This window comes from Trematomus bernacchii, unplaced genomic scaffold (assembly GCF_902827165.1).
Source record: "Trematomus bernacchii unplaced genomic scaffold, fTreBer1.1, whole genome shotgun sequence".
Classification (NCBI taxonomy): domain Eukaryota; kingdom Metazoa; phylum Chordata; class Actinopteri; order Perciformes; family Nototheniidae; genus Trematomus; species Trematomus bernacchii.
In genome coordinates, this window is record NW_022987313.1 from 2,522,496 (window position 1) to 2,546,719 (window position 24,224).

The 24,224-nt window shown below is 38.8% G+C and overlaps 1 protein-coding gene across 1 annotated transcript; it reads right to left on the reverse strand.

The window, feature by feature from the left end:
• Window positions 1-1,936: 1,936 nt before the first annotated feature.
• On the reverse strand, window positions 1,937-22,748 carry LOC117494616 (sphingosine-1-phosphate phosphatase 1-like). The gene is made up of 3 exons (XM_034145581.1): window positions 21,452-22,748; window positions 14,082-14,171; window positions 1,937-7,056 (listed from the first exon to the last, which is right to left on the reverse strand). The coding sequence occupies exons 1-3, from the start codon at window positions 22,400-22,402 to the stop codon at window positions 6,505-6,507; spliced, it is 1,593 nt and encodes a 530-aa protein (XP_034001472.1). The 5' UTR covers window positions 22,403-22,748; the 3' UTR covers window positions 1,937-6,504.
• Between the last annotated feature and the right edge of the window lie 1,476 nt (window positions 22,749-24,224).

Genomic DNA, 24,224 nt, shown 5'->3' on the forward strand with positions numbered 1-24,224 from the left:
AACAAGCATGGAGTAAATAGGTTGTGTCACAATATTAACGGCCGTGTCAGAACCCTACCCCGATAAAAGGTTCCGCTGATCTGGGAGCGGTTAGCGAATAATATAATACAAAAAGGTGTAATAATAAATAATGGGACCACGAAGACTTGCTGTTTAAGCAAATATTATTCAATTTATATATTTTTTTAAATAGATAAGATAAGATAAGAAGTACTAAAATACTATACTGACAACTTTGTCACATTACACAATTCTCAGACTATATTAATCAATCAATCAATTCAAAGATAATAATACACAATAAATAATTAATAATATATAAACAATATGAATCGATGCCTCTTGCTCTAACATTTTATTGCCATTTTCTGCGAGCACGAGATTGTACATTTACTTGTAGGCCTATCAGTCCAGCAGGTGGCAGCAGCAACTTGCAGTTTGTGACCATGTTTGTGACACATAAACACATTGGATAAATTAAACAAATTAAACAAAAAATACTTTAACCTTCTGTCTGCTTTAAATCATGTGACCCTTGAGATAAGAGAAATATTACTTGTTTAGTATACTTTGTGTAATACAATTATTCTTTATCTAGTTTGCACTGTCCTCATGCTGAAGCCTAAACATGTTTGCATATCTACTTAGAACTTTAAATCAAACATGGTACGTATTATCAAGGACTGACTGAATTTCAGTAACCCAATATAGTGTTTTAGGCTAGTGTTACTTGCTTGAAGTTTTAAACAGCAGTTAGACCTTGAACCGACTTTAAAAAAGTAATAACCTTTCTGTGGAAAAAAAGAAAATGTGACATTTTATCTTATCTACTGTATGCAAGTGCTGAACAAAGATATAATTCTAACAGACTAACTAAAAGATTGTAGAAAAAACAACAAAGAAAAAGAAAAGAACAAAAAGAAAAAGGAGGAGGGGGAGTAGCAGAAGAAGAAGATAAGATACACCATTAATAATTCCTTTAGGGGCGTCTCATAGCAACAGGCAACAGCATTAAGAGTCAGCATTGCACAGATAAGTTTACACAGAGAGATAATGAGAATATGACGTAAGAAATGAAGGAAGGCTCCAAGATAAATGTCTTTATGTTCAGGGCAGCGGCTGGAGTCTGTCTCCTGTGCTGCAGCGCTGGCAGAGCGAAGTGGAAAACTGTCCGTCCTGTGACACACCACCACTTCACTTCTTCACCACATCACTACCATCTGTGGATGAGGTGCAGCTCTGCAGCAGCAGTAAGGTAAACACTGGAGAAGCAACGTTAAAAACCCTCAAAAATAATCAGCCACAACACATGTCTGTCACACATTAAAGGAGGGCACCCATGGACTGCAGATAAAAAGCGTGAGTTTGTTGTCTTGAGGGTAAGACAAAAACATGAACACTTTGAAGTAACTTCTAAAACGTTGTTGAACTGTTTCACTTCATGTCTTAAATTATTTAGCTGTTTCCTGGTTGATGCAGCTGCACATGGTCACGCGGTTCAGAGGTATTCAGTTAAAAAAAGTGACACCATAGCAGACAAACTAGTACAAGTCTTGCATTTAGACCTTAAGTACAAACATGTTAGCTGTTGGAGCGATATACTGCTTTATATTATTTAATAGTAAAACATGTATTTTCTTTCTGTCCAAGTGTATTATTATTTAAGTTAGTTAAACTTGTTCTTTATGTATTATTTTGAAGGCATCTTTGGGCACCTGGTGTAATTGTTTATACCGGAGACCGTTGGTGGTGGGAGCCAAAGCACCGTTAGATTCATTTTTGGATTTATTTGTTGTATTAATAATATGAAAAGTAAACAGTGGACCGAACCATATGGGCCTGCAGCTCTGCCAACTGAGTTATACAGCGGCCAAAACTCAGTGACTTTCACCCATTTTTCTCATGAAAACAGTCAATAAATTCAAATACAAACAGCAAAAGTTTTAAATCTTCTTGAATTTATTTAACATTGAGACAAAGCTTTGAATGACAGTGACTCACTTACATTTGAAAAAAGGCAGTGACAAATGAGCGACAGTGTGGGAAAATGCTTCAGTCATTTCTTCCACATTAACGCAGCTACAAAGTGCAAAAGGCAACACGATAGGACAGGATGAAAGGTAATTAAAAACAAATGAATTTTAACACATAGCATAACATTTTTCTGAACAATCAAGGCACTAAAGGGAAGCGAGGAGCAGCTGGAGCTACCCAGATCAACCCCTCTGTATATTTGGTCAACGTGAGAAATATTTTCTGTATAAAAACTCTCTGAGATCCAGTCTTTGAGGAAGAAAGAAGACAAACATATGTTCATGTTGTTCAGAGCAGAGCCGGGCCCTTGGGTTTTAAAAAGACGACATTTGGGCATAAAAGATGCCACAAAATGTTGGGGTTCATTATGAATTTGTAATAAAAATGTATTAAATCTGGGGTTTTCTGAGGACTGTAAACACAGAATCTTTCCCACTTATTTAGAAATTATAACCAAATAGTTTTCAGGTGCTGTAATCGGTTTTATTTTTATTTTATCAGATGCCAGCGCTTTCTATAACAAATAAAACCATCAGGCGGCTTTTACTCAGCTAAGTAAACGCTGAAAGTTACCACAGATTAAATCAAATCTTCCATAAAAACAACACTCTCTGTTCAGGTCGGTCAACAACACACACTGATGAACCTCGATGTGGGGGGGGGGGTGGGTCTTTTGGAGGCCTCACGTTATTTATATCACTGTCAGGAAGTTTGGTTTTAATTTGATGTTTCTATCTTATTTCCTCGATCGCTTCTCCATATGCAGAGGAAATGTCCGGCTGCCAAGATGTAAACACACACCAACACGTTCAAAGCTTCTTCTGATTATGGCAGTTTACTAAATATATCTACAGTGTCCCAGTTGTGGTTGAAAATTATAATTTCAGGTCAATATTTCACTTTTGCGTTACTTGTCATCTTAAACACCACCAGAAAAAATATGGAGATTTTAACTAAACTCTTCCAAAACCTCTAAATGATCATGTTTGAATTCCATGTTATCCACACTTTGCAGAAACAGACACTCATATTGAACCTTCATGTGTATCAAATGATGAATAATAACAGGTTTAATATCTATTGTCAGAAAGGAGGGCATGTGAGACTGAACAAATGTAACTCAACCTCAGGTTTATGGGGTTGTGTGTTTTGTTGAACCAAAAAAACCAAAAACAATCAACAGGGAAAGACTTCCTGTTTCACTGGTTCAGAGGAAACCACATTCAGACAAAAACAAAAACACACCAAACAACAGAAATATGTTTGTGCACAAGGCAAGGCCAGACCAAGTGAATCGACCAATCACAGCCGGGCTAAAGGGGAAGCAGGTCCATTTATGTCCTCTAGCTTTCTATTTAGTTACAAGAGAAATGTCAGGTTTAAATCTGATGCTTAAATATGTTTTTCAGGATAGGATCAGATTACTCCAATTTAATCTGGTCAAAATGATTTTTGTACTAGTAAGTAGTATAGTAGTAAGTAGTTTGCAAGTAATCAGTAATTGTGTGTTTCCTGCATTAGTTTTGAACAGACCGCAAAATATTCCTGAAGTTTCCAAATTAAAAGTACTCCTGGTGGTTTATGTTGAATAATTATTGGATTATTCTTACTGATGTATTATTGAGTTAAAACTATTCAGCAATTCTTCTGATAACCAATTTGTTTGAGTTCCTGTGTGAGAGTCATTTTTTTAAACCAAATAATAAATAGATGTATTACAAAATTAAAAGACAAAACACTAATATCTGACTGCAGTTAAAGTCCTGAACCCTGCTTTAAATCCTCACAAAGCGTTAACAGTTTTCTGATAAGATAACAAACTCTGGCCTAATATGAACATTTAGGACCAGCTTCCTCCGCCTGCCTGGCTCAGGGGGACACAGTGCATTCTGGGAACAGTGCATTTATACAAGGACAGTACCGTACAAACAACATACAACTCGCTGCCAATAAGTCTCTTGATCTCCGTTGGCCTTCAGCACTCTGCTAGCCTCTAAAAGTGCCCTCGAGCAAGGCACTTCACCCACAGCCGCTGCAGTGGAGCAACACGAGGAGGAATGTGTGAATCTGTGCAGAGGTTCAGTCTTTCTGCACTGGGAAATGTGTGAGGCTGACATCTGGAAACATCCCTGGTGTTTCTGAAAGATGTTCTGCTGAAGAGAAGCACAGTGGTCTGCAGTTACACCTGTTTAACTGGGCGTTTCCTTCCAGTTCATGATAATCATCTTATTATTTATATATAAAATAGGCACAGGGGGAACAGTTCAGATGTGTCCATAGATGAGTGGATTTCCACTGAAACAGTTTTAGTGGTCTTTCTTCTTTCCTGTGACTCTGTTGTGCGAGAGGTCGACAGGAGAGAAAGTCTGTGTAGACTCTGAGAAAAAACTAAAAACAATTCTCACAGCAAGTTTTATCCCATCAAAAACAGTTGGAACGCATGTTTTCTCCTGCGTGAAAATCTATCATGCATCCATCTTGTTTAGGGCTGCAGGCAGTTATTTCAGACACAGAAAAAATAACTGAGCTGGTTTTGTATCGTGTAAAAAACGGAACTTTCACTTGATAGCTTGATATTGCCATTATACAAGGACCAACAGAAACACAATCAAACTTGTTCTATTTCTGTAAGCAGAATGACAAAATAAGTAGCATTTTTCGGTCAAAGCTGCGATCATGGACACAAACATTTTAGAATCAACTAAAAAGATTTGACAAGCTGGACTAGAAGAAGTGAAGTACACATTTAGAAATGTCTGCATTTTTGACTTGTTCCTTAATAATAGTAAAAACTGTCTCGCACTGTAAGTTAAATCGAGATTTCAAGAACAGTCATAAATAAATGAGGAAAAAAAAGGCAGATTATTTTAGATTGTATGCATTCTCTCAGCTACTATGATCATTTTGAGATATTTCTAATGAGATCCACAATCGAAATATTATTTTGTGTATATTTTCTAATTCTCTGTCTTCTAAAATCTGAATGGTTTAGCTGAGAAAAGCTATAAATCTGTATTGTGCAGGATATGTATTTGTTGCCTGGCCACGCGTCTTCCCTCCTGAGATCAGCGCTATCTCTCCTCCTGCCGACAGACTCTCTCTGCACAGGAAGTGGAGGGCCATCAGTTTACAGTGTTAGAGGAAAGAAAAATAAGCTGAGTCCAGTTCCTGTCATCCTGTATAAAAAAAAACTATTTTAAACTTCTCTGTACATTTCCCAAACAAAGTGTCACTTCCTTCAGTTTCTTCTGGATCAAACAGTTTGTGCCCGGTCATTGCTTTTCTCCAGCCAGGAACAAAATATCAACCTCAGAACAGACGATAATTCCCCTGAACAAAGACGGACAACGAGAGATAGTGGGGAGAGCCCTTTAGAAAAACTATACACATGCAATTAAACACCTACAAAATTATTCCTGACACACGTCGATCTGTTTTAGTCTGACAAAGTTCAACACATTTAAAACCCAGGTGTCAACTCCACAGGTGGGGGGGGGGATCAGGATAAGCTCTGATACAGGAATATGGAAGTATAAAATCATATTGCTTTGAGATGTAAAAAAAGTGTATTAATGATTGAGAAGCTGTGTGACAAAGAACCACACAAAGTTTAAATACTGAATGAAAAACATTGAAATAATCAATAAATCGTAATTTTTCCCTCAAGAACAAAATATATTCACTGATGCAGATCCTCTAAATGTGAGGATTTGCTGCATTTCTGTTTTTTAGGATTTCAACTGAATATTTTGGGTTTTGCTCTTTTGGTACATAATACAATTTTTCATAATTTCTTCTTTCATTTTACAGATACAACTGCAGCCTTGTACCATTAGCTGTGTTGGGTACTTGTTGAAGAGGCTTACATTGAGTTTCTAAACCCTTTTCAGACAGTAAAAGCATTTGGTATATTTCAGTGTGAAGTCGTTAAACTCTGCCTTCCAGTACACCTGAAGGCACTGACGCGTTGCAGCTAAATGCAGTGCAAATGTCAGTCTTCCAAAAATGTACTTGTGTGGTTCTTTGTCGGAAATCTCAATAAAAACGAATGCATTCATAAAAATTGTGAATAGTAAGACACAGGTCATTTATCAGTAGCCATCAGTGGTGTCTGTAGTCTTTAGAATCTGATCTAATATGAATTAATGTGCTGGAGTGGTTGTTTGGCTCCGACCCGGTTTGACCCGGGGTCTGGAGGTGCCATTTGTATTGATTTAAAATAAATCTAAAAGAACAGATCTGAAAGATATCACTGGTCTCAGAATCGTTAAAATGTACCAGTTTTCCCGGCTCATGCTTGCTGATCCCAACCCGAGCGAACATTAAGAAAACTGAAAACACCCAGATCAGCTTTTAGGCTTTAATTCCCCTTAGATCCAACCCAGAGAACTTAAAGAGGGGTTCTGGATGTGAACCTGGGAAGAGCATTAGATGACTGTAACTTCACTGTTTTCCAACCAGCACATCCAATCAGGAGAGCTGGAGGTAGCTGAAGAGCAGCGGGACCAGGAAGCCCACGCCGAAGCCCACCGTCCCGTACACGATGTAGCGGTACGGCAGCTCCACCTCCATGTGCTGCCGGGCCTTCCTCATGTCCGTGCTGGGCACCCCGACCAGCCGGCACACCAGCGGGAGGGTGAGGGCCTTCATCAGCGCCCGAATGGCCATCAGCACCAGCACGCCCAGGACGAGCCGCAGCGCGGACAGGCCCACCAGGCCGGCGCTGAGGGGGGGCATGGTGTAGGGGAGCTGCTCCGGGGTGGGGTCGGGCAGCAGACCCAGGTGGTAGTTGACGTGCGAGGCCAGGGCCACGCCGGCCCCCGTGCCCAGGATCTGAGCGGTGTCGCCCCGCGAGGTGCTCCAGGTGTCCAGGGTGAAGGAGAAGAGGGCGAGGCCCAGGTGGAAGCAGACGATGATGAGCGGGGCGTAGCGGTGCGACATGTTGAAGCCGTCGATCAGGTCCAGCAGCGGCAGGAAGAAGAGCAGGATCAGGACGCTGTACAGGACGCCCACTATGACGTCCTGGAGGAAAAATAAACAGAAACAGAAAGATAGGTATTTAGCCACTGAATCACAGGGTCAAAATGCAGGTGTTACATTAAAAAGTAATAATACAAAAATAAGGTTATTGCTTTTTATGATGACGGTATGGTTGGTTCAAGTTGGACATTGGGGATAACATTTTTTTTTTTAAATATACATTTTGAGAATTATTACTTGTTTCTATTTTTTTTATTTATGTATTTTTATTTTATTTTTCGTGCATGTTGTGTATGTTTTGTATAATTGGACTACATGTTTAATTTGTGGGCTTGTTTGCAATGCGTTTTTATTTAATCTGACAATCGTTAGGCATAAGGCTGAAGGAAGTTCAGTGTTTACGTTGCCCAAACAAACATAGGCGCGCAAAATATTTATTTTTAAAATAGTGTTCTTACGCACAAGTCTATTGACAAGAATTGTTTGATTGGGAATACATTTTATAGGAAAAAACATTTGAACATTTTGGTCCTCCTAAAGAGATTATGACTCGAGAGAGCAAAAGAATGAACACATTAATTATACTATATTTTCTGTTGATGGATAAAAGAAGTTGAAAAGAGGAAGCAGAAGTCAGCGAGCTTTACGTGTCCATGAACTGCGGACTCAAACACAAAGTTCATTACGGTCGTTTTTTATTGTCCCGAGCAGCAAACTGACAGTTGGCTTCCTGTTCCAATGTTGAGCATTTAACCACTAACTGAGGATTTAACCGCTCAGACATACAACAGACTTCCTGCTGAACTAAAAAACCCTCACTGATGATTCAGAAAATAAAAATGTTGTCAACGAGACAATGAGGTGCTGTCATTTGTACATACATACATTTTCCTACAAAAATCTGAAAACAAACTGAGTATAAAAGTCTGCTACCAAGATTGTTATATTGTTAATAATTCAGAACTAATACAGATCTTAACAGGTTAGAAATGGTAGAAGTAATTGTTGCAGAATGTCTTAGTACCTTGTTGTAATCAGTATGAGTATTTCTGAATTTCTCTATTTTATTGTAGAAAAAATTAAATATTTGAGTGTAGATATACTAACATGCCAATGCAAATACTCTCCAGTTTTATTGTGTGCAGAGGGTGGAGAGTGTCAATTTAAAAGTCGCTTAGCTGGCAGACAGCAGTGTCTACCTTTCCCAGGATAAGAAATCAATGAGTGTTGCTGTAAATGTACACCAGCCTCAATCCACTGGCCAAACGCTGGAACATTTCCAGTGCTGCCTGGCATGTTAGCGCACTTTAACGGCAGCACTGGACGGAGACCAAGGTCCTGCTACAGTTTAAATATCTATTTGGCTGCTTAAATACACGTTGTGTTACACATAAGCCCTGATCTCAGTCAGTCATTAACCAGCTCTGAACTGCGAGGGCCTCAGAGCTCAGCAGGAACCCATGTCCCGGCAGCCGGTCTGTACAAGGACACGTTTTACTGTACAAGGACACGTTTTACTGTCCGACAATCGAAAGCTTTGATGTGATTTATCCCCCTTACCGCGGTAAACGTTTATCGGTCTGCTTCCTCCTTTTTTATGATAGTGAGTGAGTTTTCAGCCATCTCTTATTTTCTCCTCCACTGACAAGACCAGAAGCTCTGTAACAATATGAGCTGACTGAAGTAAAAATGTCCACAAAGTTCATGCTATTTGATAGATGATTTTATCTTAAGTGCTTTACATAATGAATGAAAATATTTGAGTGTATAATGTCAGCATGGGTGGAAATAGAGCTAGTGATAACCCTAAATTAGACTCCTGTCTGCTGTCCACCTGAACCCTATAATGACTTAATGGATCCGACATTCATAAAGATTGTAAAAGTTCAATAAGTGCACCTGTTTTGGATAACTTACATAATCTTCTGCTTATCATTAAAACAAAGTATTATCAACATCAAGTGACTTATTAATGGACTAATACTTTCACCGTATTGTATTGTGTTTGTAAACTTGTATATGTTATACAGCACAAAATCTCATAGAACAAATTTGCCTCAGAGGGCTTAATCTGTGGACCTTAAAACATCCTCTATCCTTTCTGTCCTCTATCCTAACGCGAGAGGAATCCCAAAAGCCGTTAGGATACCATACCTCAGGCCTTCATTAATCTGCTTCAGTAAATGTACAGAGACCAGAGGAAAAAGGAGTGAGTCAAGAGAAAATAACATGAAGAAACTGGAGATTTTTTGGATCAGTAAGAGGCTGAACTGAATAGAAACAGAATGTGCATTGGTCGCTAGCTAGCTTACGGCTAACATCTGTAAAGTCTAAACTTTGGAATAAATGCACAATGTTCTTTTCTATCTGAAACCTATCCAAACAACTATTTAACAGGAAATGAGGAGAACTGTTAAAAGATGATCTAGTGTCCAGTTGATGCCGTGTTCACCAAACAAACACAGAACTAAGGGTTAAAAATGAAGCCTTTAAAATGTGTTTAAACGCCTAACATTTGAGTGATATTTGAGCCGTCTGGTAAAAGGTTTGTACTGTAAATGTCACAAAAACATCATCAGTAGCAGAACAAAGCAGTAGGAAGTAGTTGCATTGGGTGTGATGATTTCCAGAACACATTAAGAGCCCTGCAGGCCTGGCAGAGCAGACCGCTAATGGCTCACCATGTGGAGCTCCACTCCCTGAAACAAAACAGTTCCCATGAGCCTCCAGAACAGACATCAGGCTGTGTTATCAGCTGGAAATGGGCTCTGTGCATGGTGACCTGCACATTTAAAACCTTCTCATGTTACTTCAGTTCGGAGGTCTGGACCCAAATGTTGTGTTTCTGAGCTCATTGTTGAAACCAATCCAGTTCATGTGGCGGGTAATGAAAACATAAAGCTGCTGTCTGGTGACTTGTGATCTTAACCCTTTGCAGTTGAATTATACACCTCTTCTTTGGTGGACTAACTCTCACGACACAGGCGTCCATTGCAAATAAACATCCAGAAATCAGCATAGACATAACGGGAAAGACTGCCTAACCCTAACCCTGCCTGTGAATCATAACGTTTCTAAATCACTTTAGTATCAAAGTAATTGCCGTCTATACGTCAATGGTTACACAACAAACAGGAACTGCTAACAGCCAATTCAGCATGCTTTTAAAAAGGAGACAAAAATGTAAAAAATGAATGTAGACAAAGAACATTTGGATAATGTTGTAGCCTACAACACAACTCCATATATCCATGACACCATTATAGAGATATATACTGTAAATACTTCTAAGTCTAGCAGACAACCCAAATATGTCTGAATTACAGAGATTTGTTTCCTCTTTGATGTCATGCTGGGATAATAAATATCAGCTATGGTTTGAATATCTCAGAAAATATGGTTTCTTAGAGCTTGCTTAAAGGGAGATTAGACATTAAGGGATTATTTAGATTACCCGACAGCTTGTTACTGGTGGAACGTCAGTTTAAAATGCAAGTCTGGGCTGAATTTAAAAAAAAATTAAAGGACAGTGCACATTAATCCACATTGCTGTAAATGAGCCAGTAGGCAGTAGTTGCCTTGAATTACAAAGGCTTTTATGGTTACAGACATTATTCACATCCTTATGAGATTGAGCATGAAGGAGAAATGAACATGAGGAAGAGCAGCAGGAGTTGGTGGGTTACAGACGGAGGATTTTATCCTGACTGTACCACAAGTGCTCACATTCATTATTTTGGTTTCATGCGGGAACAGGAGGAGAAGGAAAGGGAGGGAAAGTAAGAAACCGGGGACATGTGGAATACAAACTGTAACAGGAAGAAATAGTAAAAGTACTTTTAGAAAGGAAACAGATGGTTAAACGGTTCCCTGCTGTTAGTAAACAGAACAACAATGCCCTGCGGTGTGGTAGATTTGTTGTGATTAGACAGTGTTACATCCTCCGATGCAGTTTGTCCACAAAAATACTTCTGCAGATTGACCACCAGAGGTGAAAAAAGTAGTAGTTGATTAGGAAGTCAAATTAAGCGACGAAACTTACTTCAAATGTTTTTAATCAATATTTGTAAAAACTAGAACGGTATTTACAACATTAACGGTCAGGTTACATGAACTTCCTCTGTGAAAAATTGTGCAAAACAGGGAATCTTTGAATCCAAGGAAGCCATATTGGGTATATTTTCCTGTTTTTCTATGAATATGGAACACATTTACTGTGAAGACCTACTACAAACACCTCAATTTATTAAGATTATGAAGACGCTTGTCATCACATTAATGAACTCCCTGGGACTCTCTGATGTCACAGACAGTTGTGCTACTGTTAGAGCTGGGATGAACTGGTCTTTGGTTAAACCCTGGATTAATGAGGCGTGGCTGACTCAGGAATGTGTCCTATAATTTTCTCACTGTAAATCTAAATACTGCTGAATTAATGAATCGTCCTAAATATATTTTCTAGGTCTTGTTTAACCAAGAGGACAACAGGAATATGTTTGCTGCTGATGTAGTTACAGATGTTATGTTGAGTGTGTGAAGCAGTGAGAGCCGGCAGATGTGCTCGTGGTTCCTGAGGTGGAGGTCTGAGCCGCGACACCAACCGGGGCGGCCACAAAAAGCCCTTAATAAATTCTCTGATGTGGAATTACCTTCTAAAGTTTGTCTGGGAGGACGGCCAGCACACTGTAACGTCTGCTTTTCCCACACCGCCAGCCATCAATCCCTCTGACACAGCCGACACCACGGAGACCGTTACCAAAGCAACAGACAGCCATAGCCCAACAGCGCACCGGGAATGACATCATTTCCCAGATCATTATTTACACCAAACAGACTATTTATCCACTTTAAGTACTTAAACATAATTAATAATAACCGAGTTATCCAAGATAGCCCAGATTTGCTTTTATTATCCAACAGAAATACCCAGCACAAATGTTCCAACTCAACTCAAGCAGCACTAGTTTCAAAAGTCTAAAAATCTTTCTAGAAAGTCAAGTTGTACAAATGAATTGGATGGACAGAGTTATTACAGTCGTGCCAAGTCTACATTTACCAGATACTTAAAGTATAATAATAATAATAATATTAAATACATGTATCAGAGAATTTGATTGTTTTATTTCAGTCGTGATGCAAGAGTATTTCCTCAAATATATTTTCTAAAATACATTAGCAACCCTAGCTCTAACTAATGCCACACATTTCACAAATATACTGACTTATTTTGACCGAAATCCAGTTGTGTATTTGTACTTTTATATCCCCATGTTGGTTTGTCTTTAATTCACAAGAGTTTGTTTGATAAAATACTAGTTTCAGCAAAGCAATTTCTAGTTTAATTATAATATATCATATTTTACACTGGTTGGGTTGTGATCTCTTGGCAACCCATTCAGTGTCTCACAACCCATGAGTGGTGTGCAACCCAGACTTGAAAGATATTGTAATACTTGAGGGCACACACACCCATACAGTGGTGTAACATAATGGTTTGCATGACTCTACCTGTGCTGCAGCCATCTTATAATGTGAGAGCAGCAGATTAAAAGACGTAGGAGCAAGTTTTTGCAAGCATGAATATTTGTCAATGTTTCTCCAGTAATAAATGAGATGCTACCGTTTATTGTCTTAATCACTTACATCTGCACTGAGCAGAGACGCATACGGGCCTGAGCATGTTGAGCATGTTTGTTCAGATTCTGTCTTAAGCTTATAATCAATGGGTGGAATGATTTCCTGCTTCACACCCTGCCAGCTTGTTGCAACACACAAATAACACAGGACTGATATTTTTAAATAGGACATTTTAAAGAGCCGCTCTACTGGAAAATGTGTTTTACATCTTGTTACTGCTCTTGGATGTTGATGATGTACATGTTTTTTTCATTCATCAGGTGAAGAGGAACAGTTTTTCTGAGTTTAACACCTTGTTACAGACTGTAATACATTTGCTGAGGCTCTTGGCTTAGAGAGAGGGTTGCGTGGGAAGTGAGTGAGTGAGTGAGTGTGTGAGTGTGTGTGTGTGTGTGTGTGTGTGTGAAAGGTGGAGGCAGATGCAGTAGAGTGTATATCTTTACAGCCATTTCCTTGTTTCCTTTGCCCAAGGACCCCCCAGAGGGTTTGAGGTCACCTACCTTAGTCTCTTTAAATTGTTTTGAAAACCCTGTGATTAGTGCTATTTACCTTATTCATCATCTAATAAGCCATAATGCTCTCTATGGATTATTGTTCATAATCAGGATAATTTTAATAAAGTAGGTTAATAACTAGAAATGTGCCTTGGTGTATACAATAAACTAATAGAAAAATACAAATTAAATGTTGATGACAATAATCTTATTCTTATTGTCTTCAAGTGATGAGGTTCAATAGCTAAAATTAAATATCAACTGAATTGACTTTGGGTTGAGAAATTGACACATGAACTGATCCACATCCCAAAAGTGGATTCTAAATTGTCCCACTGTGTTCAAAGACAGGAACAGAGTGTGAATACACTATCAGCTTAAGTGTTGCATGCAATATAAACTGATCAGTAAACTACGCTAACCAATAACTAGAATAACTGCCCCCTGGTTGTTAACCCTGACAACCAGTTGACTTTTTGCCAGGTGTTAAAAGACCTGTCTGTGGATATATGATGTCAGAGTTAAATCAAATATGCAGTTACGAAACTATACACTTGAGGTTGAGACAAAAATAAAGGTTAAGTTTGAAGATGGGTGTGGTCTGGGTGAGGGTGGCATCATGGCCAATGAAAGATCTCTCTCCAACTTTTTGTAAACCTGTTTAACTAGCATGAAAAACTACCGTTATTTCAGACTTGTGTTGTTATTGTGTGTGCTTGTTATGCTTGTTGTGCTTCTACGGTTACACAGGTGATTGTGTTGCTGACATCAGAGCCGACAGCTCTGCTCTGGAGCTCGGATACCGTTTCCCACGTGTCAGCTATCGTGTTTGGACGGACAGAATGGCGACAATCTGGCACTGCAGGCGGCACGGCCAACACTGTCTGTGTGTGTTCCTGTGTGTGAGTGAGTGTGTGTGTGTGTGTGCGGACGTACCAGGACCGAGTGCATTCCCATGTAGATTCGGCTGACACAGACCAGCAGACACCAGCAGAGAGCCAGGATGAAGCCCAGTGAGAACGGGTACTGTGGAGGTGAAAGGAGACACTTTTTAAACACAATAAAAACACACCTTGGAGATCAAACTGCTTAGGCAGGTTTATAACAAAACAAAATGAAAAACAATTTTTACATGACTAATAGTCCATAACATGTTAGTTAAATACCATAGGAAACACAGTAATTGCAGCGGGAAGTGGTGTATTTTGAATTGCTTTTGTTTTACCATCAGTAAAAAAAAGGTATTTCAAATTTACTTTCAAGCATCGATGACCCAATTCAGGTTTCCAACTTTTAAGAAAAACTCTGTTCAACAAATGTGTTAGACCTCAAGGATTCACACTAAGGCTCTAACTAGATTATGTTCATAACAGAAACATTTTTACATTTCTGCCTCAATTTATTATTTTGTCAGTAGTCAGCTTGTGACAACGTCTCGCAGCTTTGGGTGACTTTCATGCTTTCTCTGTTCGACAGTCCAAAACCAGAAGATATCATCTTTCAGGCTCTCAAAACACTTACAATTGGAATTAAGGCCTGAAAAATTATGCAAATATTATTCACAAAATCAAAATAGTTTCCTGATAATAAAAATGATCTATCCATGGACTAATCGGTTAATTTATGGTCACGGACTAAAATAAAGCTGGATATGAGCACCAGCATGCAGGTTTGCCGTATAAATGCAGCCAGAAAGAAAATGAGTGACAGTTGAGGGAGAAAGAGACGACAGATGAAAGCCGCTGAGGTTTGCAAACTTGTTAAAAGCCTTTTGTTCTCCTCATTGTTGCTGAGATAGCTCAGATTTCCTCTCACACACCAGAATGACAACACAAATCCCAAAGCAACACTGGGACTCCCACACCTCCAGCCTTCAGGGGAAATGACTCATCAGATGAATGGAGCTGGATGCCTATTGAATAGGATATGGAACTCAACAGTACTAACAGCTAGTAGCTGCAAATACGGATAATATTTAAGACTTCATATGTTCCATAAACACGTAAGAGAAAATAATTGGTGAAATGTAATAATGCATTGATCAAGAAAGCATTAACTCAGTATTAAATAGTTTACTTAAAATTACAAACCACATTCCTTTTAAACCTACATTGTGTCAAATAATTGAAATGAAATCCTATAATATTAGATAGATTTGACTTTGTGACAAATAAATAACAAGAGCTTAATTATCATATTCTCTCAAATAATTTATTTATTTCACCTATTTTATATCAAAACTCTGCAGGTAAAATGATAAACTCACAGTGCCTCAAATGTGTTATTGTCTAGTTACAGTAAGAACATTCCTCTGAGACCCTCTCTACAGGTGTCTCTCTAAACACCAAGCGTCCATTCAAAGCGTCAATTATAAACTGAGGCCTGTTTCCAAAATGAGGTCATGTCAGAAGAAGGTATTGGCAGAGAAACAGCTGTCTTTAAGTCTGTGAAATAGCTGTAAAGCTATGTTGGACGCAGCCAGCTGGTTGTTGTTGTTTTTCGTGTGCTTGTGGTTTGCTGCACTCTGCTTATTGACTGTAAGCCTCAGTGTAGGGTTTGCTCCCGGGGTGTGCTGCGATTGGCGTTCAACACTGCCAAGATGTCAATTTGTTGGGGTTACGCACAAACCTTAAGTTGTGAGTATACGTCTTGTGTTGAAAGTCCCATAACCATAACCTAATAACTTTATTAATTCATAAGGTATGTTTAATTTGAGTGATAAATATTGATTTAGAATAGAACATGCGACAGTCCTACTACGTTATAAGGAAAAGTACCCTTTTCATGTAAATGTAGAGAAATATTAGCAGCATAAATGTAATTGAATTGTCAAAAGTAAAAGTAATAATTATGCACAAGGCCTCTTCTAAACTGTCAAGTAAAAGTGCCTCACTCTTCGGTAATGCAACTCCTTTTGAATGCAACAGAAGAGATTTGAGTTTGATACTCCACATTGAAAACACAATGTAAAACTGGTGTTTGGAGTTAGGAAACGCTATACTGTTATGGTTATTGGGCTCAGGAAAAATATGTAATGTTCCCACCTAATGTTCCCGCTCAAGGGAGGAAGTCTCACACAAAGCCTGTTTACCATAATGTTAACTGCTCTGGCTCTACTGGAGGACATAATGAGGATTTATAATCTTTTCCGTCCAGTAACTCTTATAATCTCGTATCTCCTTTTCATATTTGTCCCATTTTTATGCTGATCTAATCTGCTCTCCATCCCTTTGCCCTTTAGTCTAGTTTTTCTTTTTTCCTCCCTCACTTTTCTGTCTTGATCCCCTCTTCTCTCCTCCATGCTTCCTCCATCTCTTGTAATGTGCGCTCTGTGGGACGAATAAAGATATTCTGATTCTGACTATTGTCTCATTTCTTCTAATCTCTACTGTCTTCTCCTTGAACTGCTCTTTTCTGTTGTGTCCCTCATTCCTGCCTTTCATTTCCATCTTACTAGTTTATTCCATAGAGAGGGACATCTGGCTCTTGTTACTGTATGAGCTGGAGGAGGGTGGTGGGATGGGAGGAGGACCAAATCCAAATCCAAACATTCCTGCTCTGCTGAGACAAGTCAGCTGAGCGGCGATACAGCAGCTTACAGAGCAGCTACGGCAAGCAGGAGGGGAGTTAAGGACAAACCCAGCAATCTGCAATCAATTACTCTTAGTTCAAGTTAGCAATTTTGTGATATGGATGCCCGAAATACTTCGCACAGATAATCTATTATATTCCTTGGTAAACTAAACCCCAGAAATACAGGGAAACATCACCTCCATCCTCTGACATGTTAGTACCAAACTCCATGTGTTGGCATGGAGTTCAAATGTGCACAAGACAAGGTGGAGATTGATAGTATGCAACAGCTAGTAAGAGCAGTAGAAAATACTTCTAATACCTAATGTTCACCAAGTGGCATTGTCTAACATTGACCAAATCCCTTGGCGATTTCTTTCCATGGGAACCACGCTAGAACTTTGGGTGATTTCTGGATAAATAAGAAGCCATTGATGAATCCGACAATAATTCCTATATAAGCTTCATAATGATTCATGAACAAGCTTAGTCAAGTCTGTCTGCTGGTGTGCACTGCCAAACACCAACGTCTTCTCAGGTTCTTCAGCTAATTCATAAAAACCACAATAAAGAAATGATGAATCGCAGTAAGACAGTGGGAAAGTGACGTCAACGACGACAAACAAATCGGACAACAACACCTTACCAGTATAGAGTGCCACAGTGACGCGTCCTAAAACCCGGAAGTAAACTCCTTCCGGTTCCTTCGACAAAAAAGCAATGCAATTTCTCCATAGGATTTTGGAAAATAGCTCGAAATAAGGTCTGTGGTTGACACACATTGAAGAGACAGATCACGTTTTGTTCAGCCAGATAATATCCACATGTCTACCCTACTTTTATAATTTTCTAATCATAAATCTATCGATTAGATTTATGATTCGAAACTTATTATTATTTTCCAAAATCCTATGGAGAAATTGCATTGGTTTTTGTCGAAGGAACCGGAAGTGGTCAAATGCTAACTTACTTCCGGGTTTTAGGACGTGTCACTGTGGCACTCTATAAAGAAGTAAGATTATGGTAAAAAATAAAAATAAAAATAAATGTCAATGTTCTTCACAGTACATTTGAACCATTGAAATCATAATGTTTAAGTCTCGTCATTGTAAGAAAAACACAAAGCTAGAATTTGTTTAGTAGGCTTATATTTTTGTTAAAAACTATGAACTGATGTGTGGTCCAAAACTATACGTATTGGACTATCAAGCAATATGTAATCAGTATTGGCACTTTAAAGGAACAATCTGTTAAATTATTCGCAAAGAAGACCAAGTACACAAATCATGAGAAAACCCAGACGGTCAGTTCTGTCAGTGTTCGTTGAGGTAATCGTCATATAGTAGGTCCTATTTTCTTAATTCTAGTGAGGGTAAAGCTAAACATGTGAAAGTAAATGTAAATGCGTCAGACTGTTTTATCTGATGTTCCACACAATAAGGTCAGCAGTTTGAATTGTCAGACTTTGAATATAGATTGTTTTGTGTTCAACAATGACATGAACAGATTATTTGGAGTTTAGCTCAAATGTCATACACTGTGTCTGACGAGTAGAGAAAGAGCTGTTGGCAGAAAGGAGAGATATACAGACACTATTTCAGTCTTATCTTGAATCCCCACACTTGGAGGTCAGAGTTTGACTCTTATCTCCTGCTATGGCAGACACATGGGGAGGCAGAAGGTCGTAAATCAATCTCACCCTTACTCTCGCCTGGTGTGATTCAAACTAAACTATACATGGATCACACAGTTTTCCTTTTAAAACTGTGGGCTTTTCCCCCCCAACACAATAGAATAATTACTGCTGAAAGCCATGCATTTTGGAGAGCATGACAGAGCATTATAGGAATACATGTTTAGAATTACTGTTTGGTATGCTGTTGTGACAAATATACTAATTCTAATCAATTTGTTTGTCTGTATAAGTGCTCATTACCATTTCCCAGAGCACAACATGACGGAAGTATTTAATTTGTCTAATAGACTCAAAGATATTGTATTATAATGATAAATAGAAAAAAATGATCATATTTAAGTGGCTGAAACTAGCAAATATATGGTGTGTTTTTCTCAAAAATGACTCAAACTATATTTACTGATTAATTTCCTGCCTTAACGATAAATCAACTTAATGTTCCATAAATCTGACAAAGTCTGAGGTGCGTGATAAGCATCCACGAATAGCTTTCCTCGTCCTTCAGTTCTATGAAAGTCAAATGGGCTTCCTGCAGTTTGTTGATCGTGTCCTCACAGTGGATGCACAGTGAGACAATGGAGGTGAACTAAACGGACTTTCTGTTGGCTTGTACAGACTGGACACACAATGGAGTGTTGTTCCTCCTGAGTGAATAGGAGGAGATTAAGAAAAGAACAACAGAGAAGGGCCTGTTAAAACAAAAAACTCCTGACTGTGTGTTGTTTCAATGCTTTGGGAAACTTCAATAAGGTTTTATGAATCTGGCCAAAGTTGAGAAAGAGGTGAAAGTTTGTTTTAATTTGTAGCCACACATGTTAGAAGGATAAGCATTACTTTCTGAGCCGTTAACATGCTTAATGCCACCACAACATTCTCAAAATGGCATCAACTTTTGGCTAAATAATATTTGTTCTCCTATAAAATGTCAGAAACTAGTAAACAATATACACCACGACAACCCAAAAGGCTTGATTGACTGACCAAAACTACAAAATATAATTAGTGTGCTTTTTAAATATCAATCCAAGTACAATGTGTATGCATACTCGTATCCATAAACCAACAGGCACATTATATCTGTACATAATAGTTCAATGTTGTTGTCTTTGTTTTACCTTTATGTCTATTTATGATCTTATTCTATAATAAAAACACTAAGTATTTACATTTGAGAAGCTAGGACCAATTAACTTTAAAACAAAAAATCTAAAATATGACTTGATTAATTTACTTTATAATTAAAATTGTTAAAATCTCTGTGTATCCGGTCTCTAAATGTGTTTACATAAAAAAAGCATGCTTTCCTTCTTTGTAATTAGCATTTTAGCGTCATAGTTTGGCTTTTAGTCCCGTTGTACCAACAATGAGCTTGATGTCGCTGTTCTACAAGCATTTAAGACTCAATAAGAGTCCACAAATATGTTCACATCTGAGCAGCCGCCAAGGCCATTACCTCCCGTCACTGTATCCGCTCGGCCGACCACACATTAATTCTTAATGATGCGATTCAGAGGGCAAGCTCTCAGTGGTCCTGTATCAAGAGTTGCCACCAGATGTTTTCTTGTGTTGTTGTAGCATTGCAGGGGGTCCATTTGTACAAGTTGAACACAAGTTTTGAGCCAAAATTACCAAATTAAATTACTGTGTCCTTAAGCAAGGCAGTGAGGAAACGCAATTTCCTTCTAGCAATGTGGGGAGTATAGAGTGGTGCAGGGATGACGTATTTACCCAGAAATAAGCTGCGCATGGGTTCCCTCGACAACAAAGCAATGGGATTTCTCCATAGGATTTTTGGAAAATAGCTCGAAATAAGGTCTGTGGAAAACGAACCTGTTTGATAAATGCACGTTTTGTTCAGCCGGATAATATCCACATGTCTACCCCTACTTTTATCATTTTCGAATCATAAATCTAGTCGCCAGAAGCAAAATGCTAACTTTATGCTATAAACGAACTACAGCCGAGTACAGCAGGGTCGCACAATGTCAACGTCACGCCAACTTAAGATCGATATTCAAACATACAAATTCAAAATTGTACAAGTTGAAGCGTTTGTTTTAACAGTTTGCAAGAGCGCAGGTATTTGCTTTCAAGTAGAACAGGGGCAAACAAACTTAGCGGGAGTGTTTACGTGTTCGGCGTAATGACGTACAACGTCCTCGACAACTTCTGTAGTCCTATTCAGCCACATGTTAACAACCATCGTTTCACCAGTGGGGTCACTGCTGATGTATTTAATGTCGTAGAACAAAACGTGATCCGTCTCTTAACTGTGTGTCAACCACAGACCTTATTTCGAGCTATTTTCCAACATCCTATGGATAAATCCCATTGACTCTGAGACGAGGGAACCGGTAGTGGTAAAATGCTAACTCACTTCCAGATTTAAATGACTTTGAGACAAATACGCTGCATTTGTGTGTTGTATTTCGTTTAACTGTGGTTAATACAACAATTTAAAATTTGAGTAATGTTTACAAAATATTTAGTTTTCCAGATTGCCAGTTACTGGTAAAACTGTTTTAGAGATGTTGTTTCAAATTGTATTTACTTTTGGAGACTGTAGTTAGAGATGCTTTTGAAATAATTATGTGCCAAGTGGTGTTTCTACTTTTCATTATATCCTCTTTTGTCTTGACTAAACTCTTTAATCTGTGACCTAACTATATGTTTAGAGGGATATTTCTAAAAAACCTTTTGTCTGTTGTGTATTTCTAGAACAGTGCCAATGGGACAATTTAGGTATTGTGTTTTTATGCAAGTATGATTAAGGTACTAGCCTTTTCTGCTGCTCTATCATTGAACTACACTTACTGACGAAGTGTGACTGTGTAGAGATGATTGCAGTATTTATGTCGCTCGTGTTTCTGTATATGCAAATAAAGAGAAATGGTGAAACATCACATGAGGAACTTTCGCAAGATTTCTTCTTTGGAAGAATCAGCTGCTAGAAACTTCCCCTTCTCTGCTGCAGACGCCCTTCACATTTGACACATTATATAACTCTTTACACACATCAAATATTGATTTACTGTACCTCCCACCGGCAGTAGGTCATGAAGAACAGGGAGAAGGGGATGGCAGTGCCCGACATTGCGTGTGTGGACGGCATGCTGTACTCAGAGTTGTAAAACATCTCCACCTTGACCACAGGTGGTGAGGCGGGTCGGGACCAGCCGATCACATCCTTGGTGCACTGACCCAGGTACATGACCCAGACCCACACCATGATCAGCCTCCTGCTCACTAAGACGTCCATGTTCCACATAACGAAGGGGAAGAAGATGATGTAGAACAGCTCGTTGCCCAGCTCGGTTGCGAAGGTGAACATGTAGTACAGGAACCGGTTCCCGATGAGGAACTCCTGACCCGCGTCGCCTGTTAGAGAGTTTTTACGGAGGGGTTTTACCGTGCTGCTAGATAGGGGGTCGTCACTATCTTTCCCCGTCTCCCTTTCTTCGTTTGCCGCTGAAAAGACATGCTGTGCAGCGCTGTGACTTACGGTTGTAGCCCCGTGGAGACTACGACAGTTATTGTCCACAGCAACCGTTTCTCCCCCGGCGGTTGCCCGTGAAAAGTCCGAACGGGCACCGCTGTTACCAACGGTTGTAGTAGCGCCTTGGAGACTACGACCGTTATTGCCCACAGCAACCGTTTCTCCCCCGGAGTCTGTTGCAGACACAGGTGCTCCATTCTGGGCAAGATTTTCACTTTCCTCCCCTCGGTTTTTCACCCTTTTCCGAACACCCACTCCTGCTGTTTCTCCTTCCCCAGCTCCTCCGAAACCGGCCATGTTTTCACTCTCATTTCCCCCAGTGATGGGACGATGGCAAGCCCCGTTGTTGTGCGACTGAGTCCGGTCTGCTTCCTTGCTGGAGACGGTCTTCGAAAACGTCCCGTGTACCCCACAAAAGCGCTGAAATCGAGCGACAAGATGGGGGTCTTGGAGATAATAGTACAGCTCAACAAAACGATTACTTTTCTCCATGTTTACTCCCAATTACTCGCCCCCAGCCACCCTAAAAAAAGGAACGCAGACTACGCTACTTTCTCCCCGCACAGACACTGGACCATGGACGTTAGCTCCGTGGCTAACGTTAGCTAGCTTACCCGTGCATCATGGAAGAGAGAACCCCGGACCGTTTGTAAACCACAACAAGTAACAACTAGTAGTTTAAATGAAAGAAAAAGTAATTAATTGATTCGTTGATACGATAACGGACACACCGAACGGGTCAGTTCTTGTTCAACAGCGTCCGGATGCGTCCAATGACCCGCTATCTGAGTGGTTCCTGACCTGCAGCCTGACAGTTATACGGGAACGCGCGTTTTACTGGTGCCTTCTGGTGCTGTCGGAAATGTCCAATTTCTATTTTCTTCCTGGGAATTTTAGAGGTTTTTAGTTTAACCTTTTAATTGCATCAATAAAGTACTGTACCTCTGTCTACCACAAATACCTCTTATTGTTGTTTGTTTTTTTGTAAATTATTGTTATATTTTATACCTCATTCTAACTTATTGTGTACTTTTTAATATCTTAGTATTCTTCTTTTACATGCCTAATTTTCTTTTTTATATTTAATAAGAAGCCAGCTATTGAATATGTTCTTCTTCTTTGGGATATTTACCTAACCTTGATATTTCGAACCTTTCTTTTTTTAACAAATTATAATAAACCCATATACTATTACATACATTAATATAAATTAAAAAAAAGTCCTAAACTAAATTAGGAAATATCTCATCAAATAATAAGAATATAAGCCTAAGACCCAAGTCTTTATACTCGACTACTTTACATTTAGACCTCAATGTTGTAACATTTAATTTACAACAAATATAATCTGACAATTAACTGAATAGATTAACAGAAACATATTTTAGAGGTGGGGTGCATTGGAGAGATTGGACTCCTGATCTTAGTATTTTAACCCTGAATAACAACTGTATTCCAATGAAAATATATATATTCAAAATGAATTGCAGACCACTTCATCTGCATGAATCAGAAGAACAACCAAATGTAAACATTAAAGTAATGTCAAAAATATCTTACAATTAAGAATGATCTATACATTCACATTATTATATATCATTCTCTGGGGAATTGTTTTTAATCTAGATACTTCATTTGGCATCTTGGCCTCTAAAGTTTGAGTTTTGTAGGAGCACCTGAAGGCAACATTGGTTTTGGCGCGCACGCAAAATGTACGTGCTCGAAACCTCACCACGTAACGTGACCGCGCTTTCTGTGTAGCCTATTAATTTGTGGCACAATTTACACTTTACCTTTGAAATGAATACAAACAAATCAAACGTTAACAATTAAACACTAAATAAAAACTGTGAGCTTTAGATAGAAAGATAGTGTGTAAATGCATGTATTGAGTATGTTTTGCTACGCAAAGATACATTACAACCATAAAGACATTCTCAGCTTACATACTTTATTTGATAATCAATCACCTGAAAAAAATGTTTGCTGGCCCTTTTTCAAAATAGTTTATCTCAAATATGGAATATGCATTTGCATCAAAATATAAATTATTGTTTTAAAATAGCATGCTTCTCTTAAATAGTTGTATGCAGTATGTTGTTCTTGTTGTTTTTCTATAGTAGGCCAGTGATTGTTATCATGTTGCACATTTTTAAACCAAGTGAGACTCCGGGACTGAAAACTCAGAACACAGACAGAGAAATTAAAGAAGGATGAATCAATAATCATCTTTGTCATACAGGAGAGTAGTCAGCTTAACAAAGGAATGTGTGCCACAATAAATACAAAAAAGTATATCTGACAATTTAGACAA

Coding starts and splice junctions, on each gene's coding strand:
- LOC117494616 (XM_034145581.1), bottom strand. CDS start 22,402: ATGGAGAAAAGTAATCGTTTTGTTGAGCTGTACTATTATCTCCAAGAC. Junction 14,172..21,451: donor TGACCTACTGCCGGTGGGAG/GTACAGTAAATC, acceptor TCACCTCCACAG/TACCCGTTCTCACTGGGCTT. Junction 7,057..14,081: donor TGGGAATGCACTCGGTCCTG/GTACGTCCGCAC, acceptor TTTTTCCTCCAG/GACGTCATAGTGGGCGTCCT.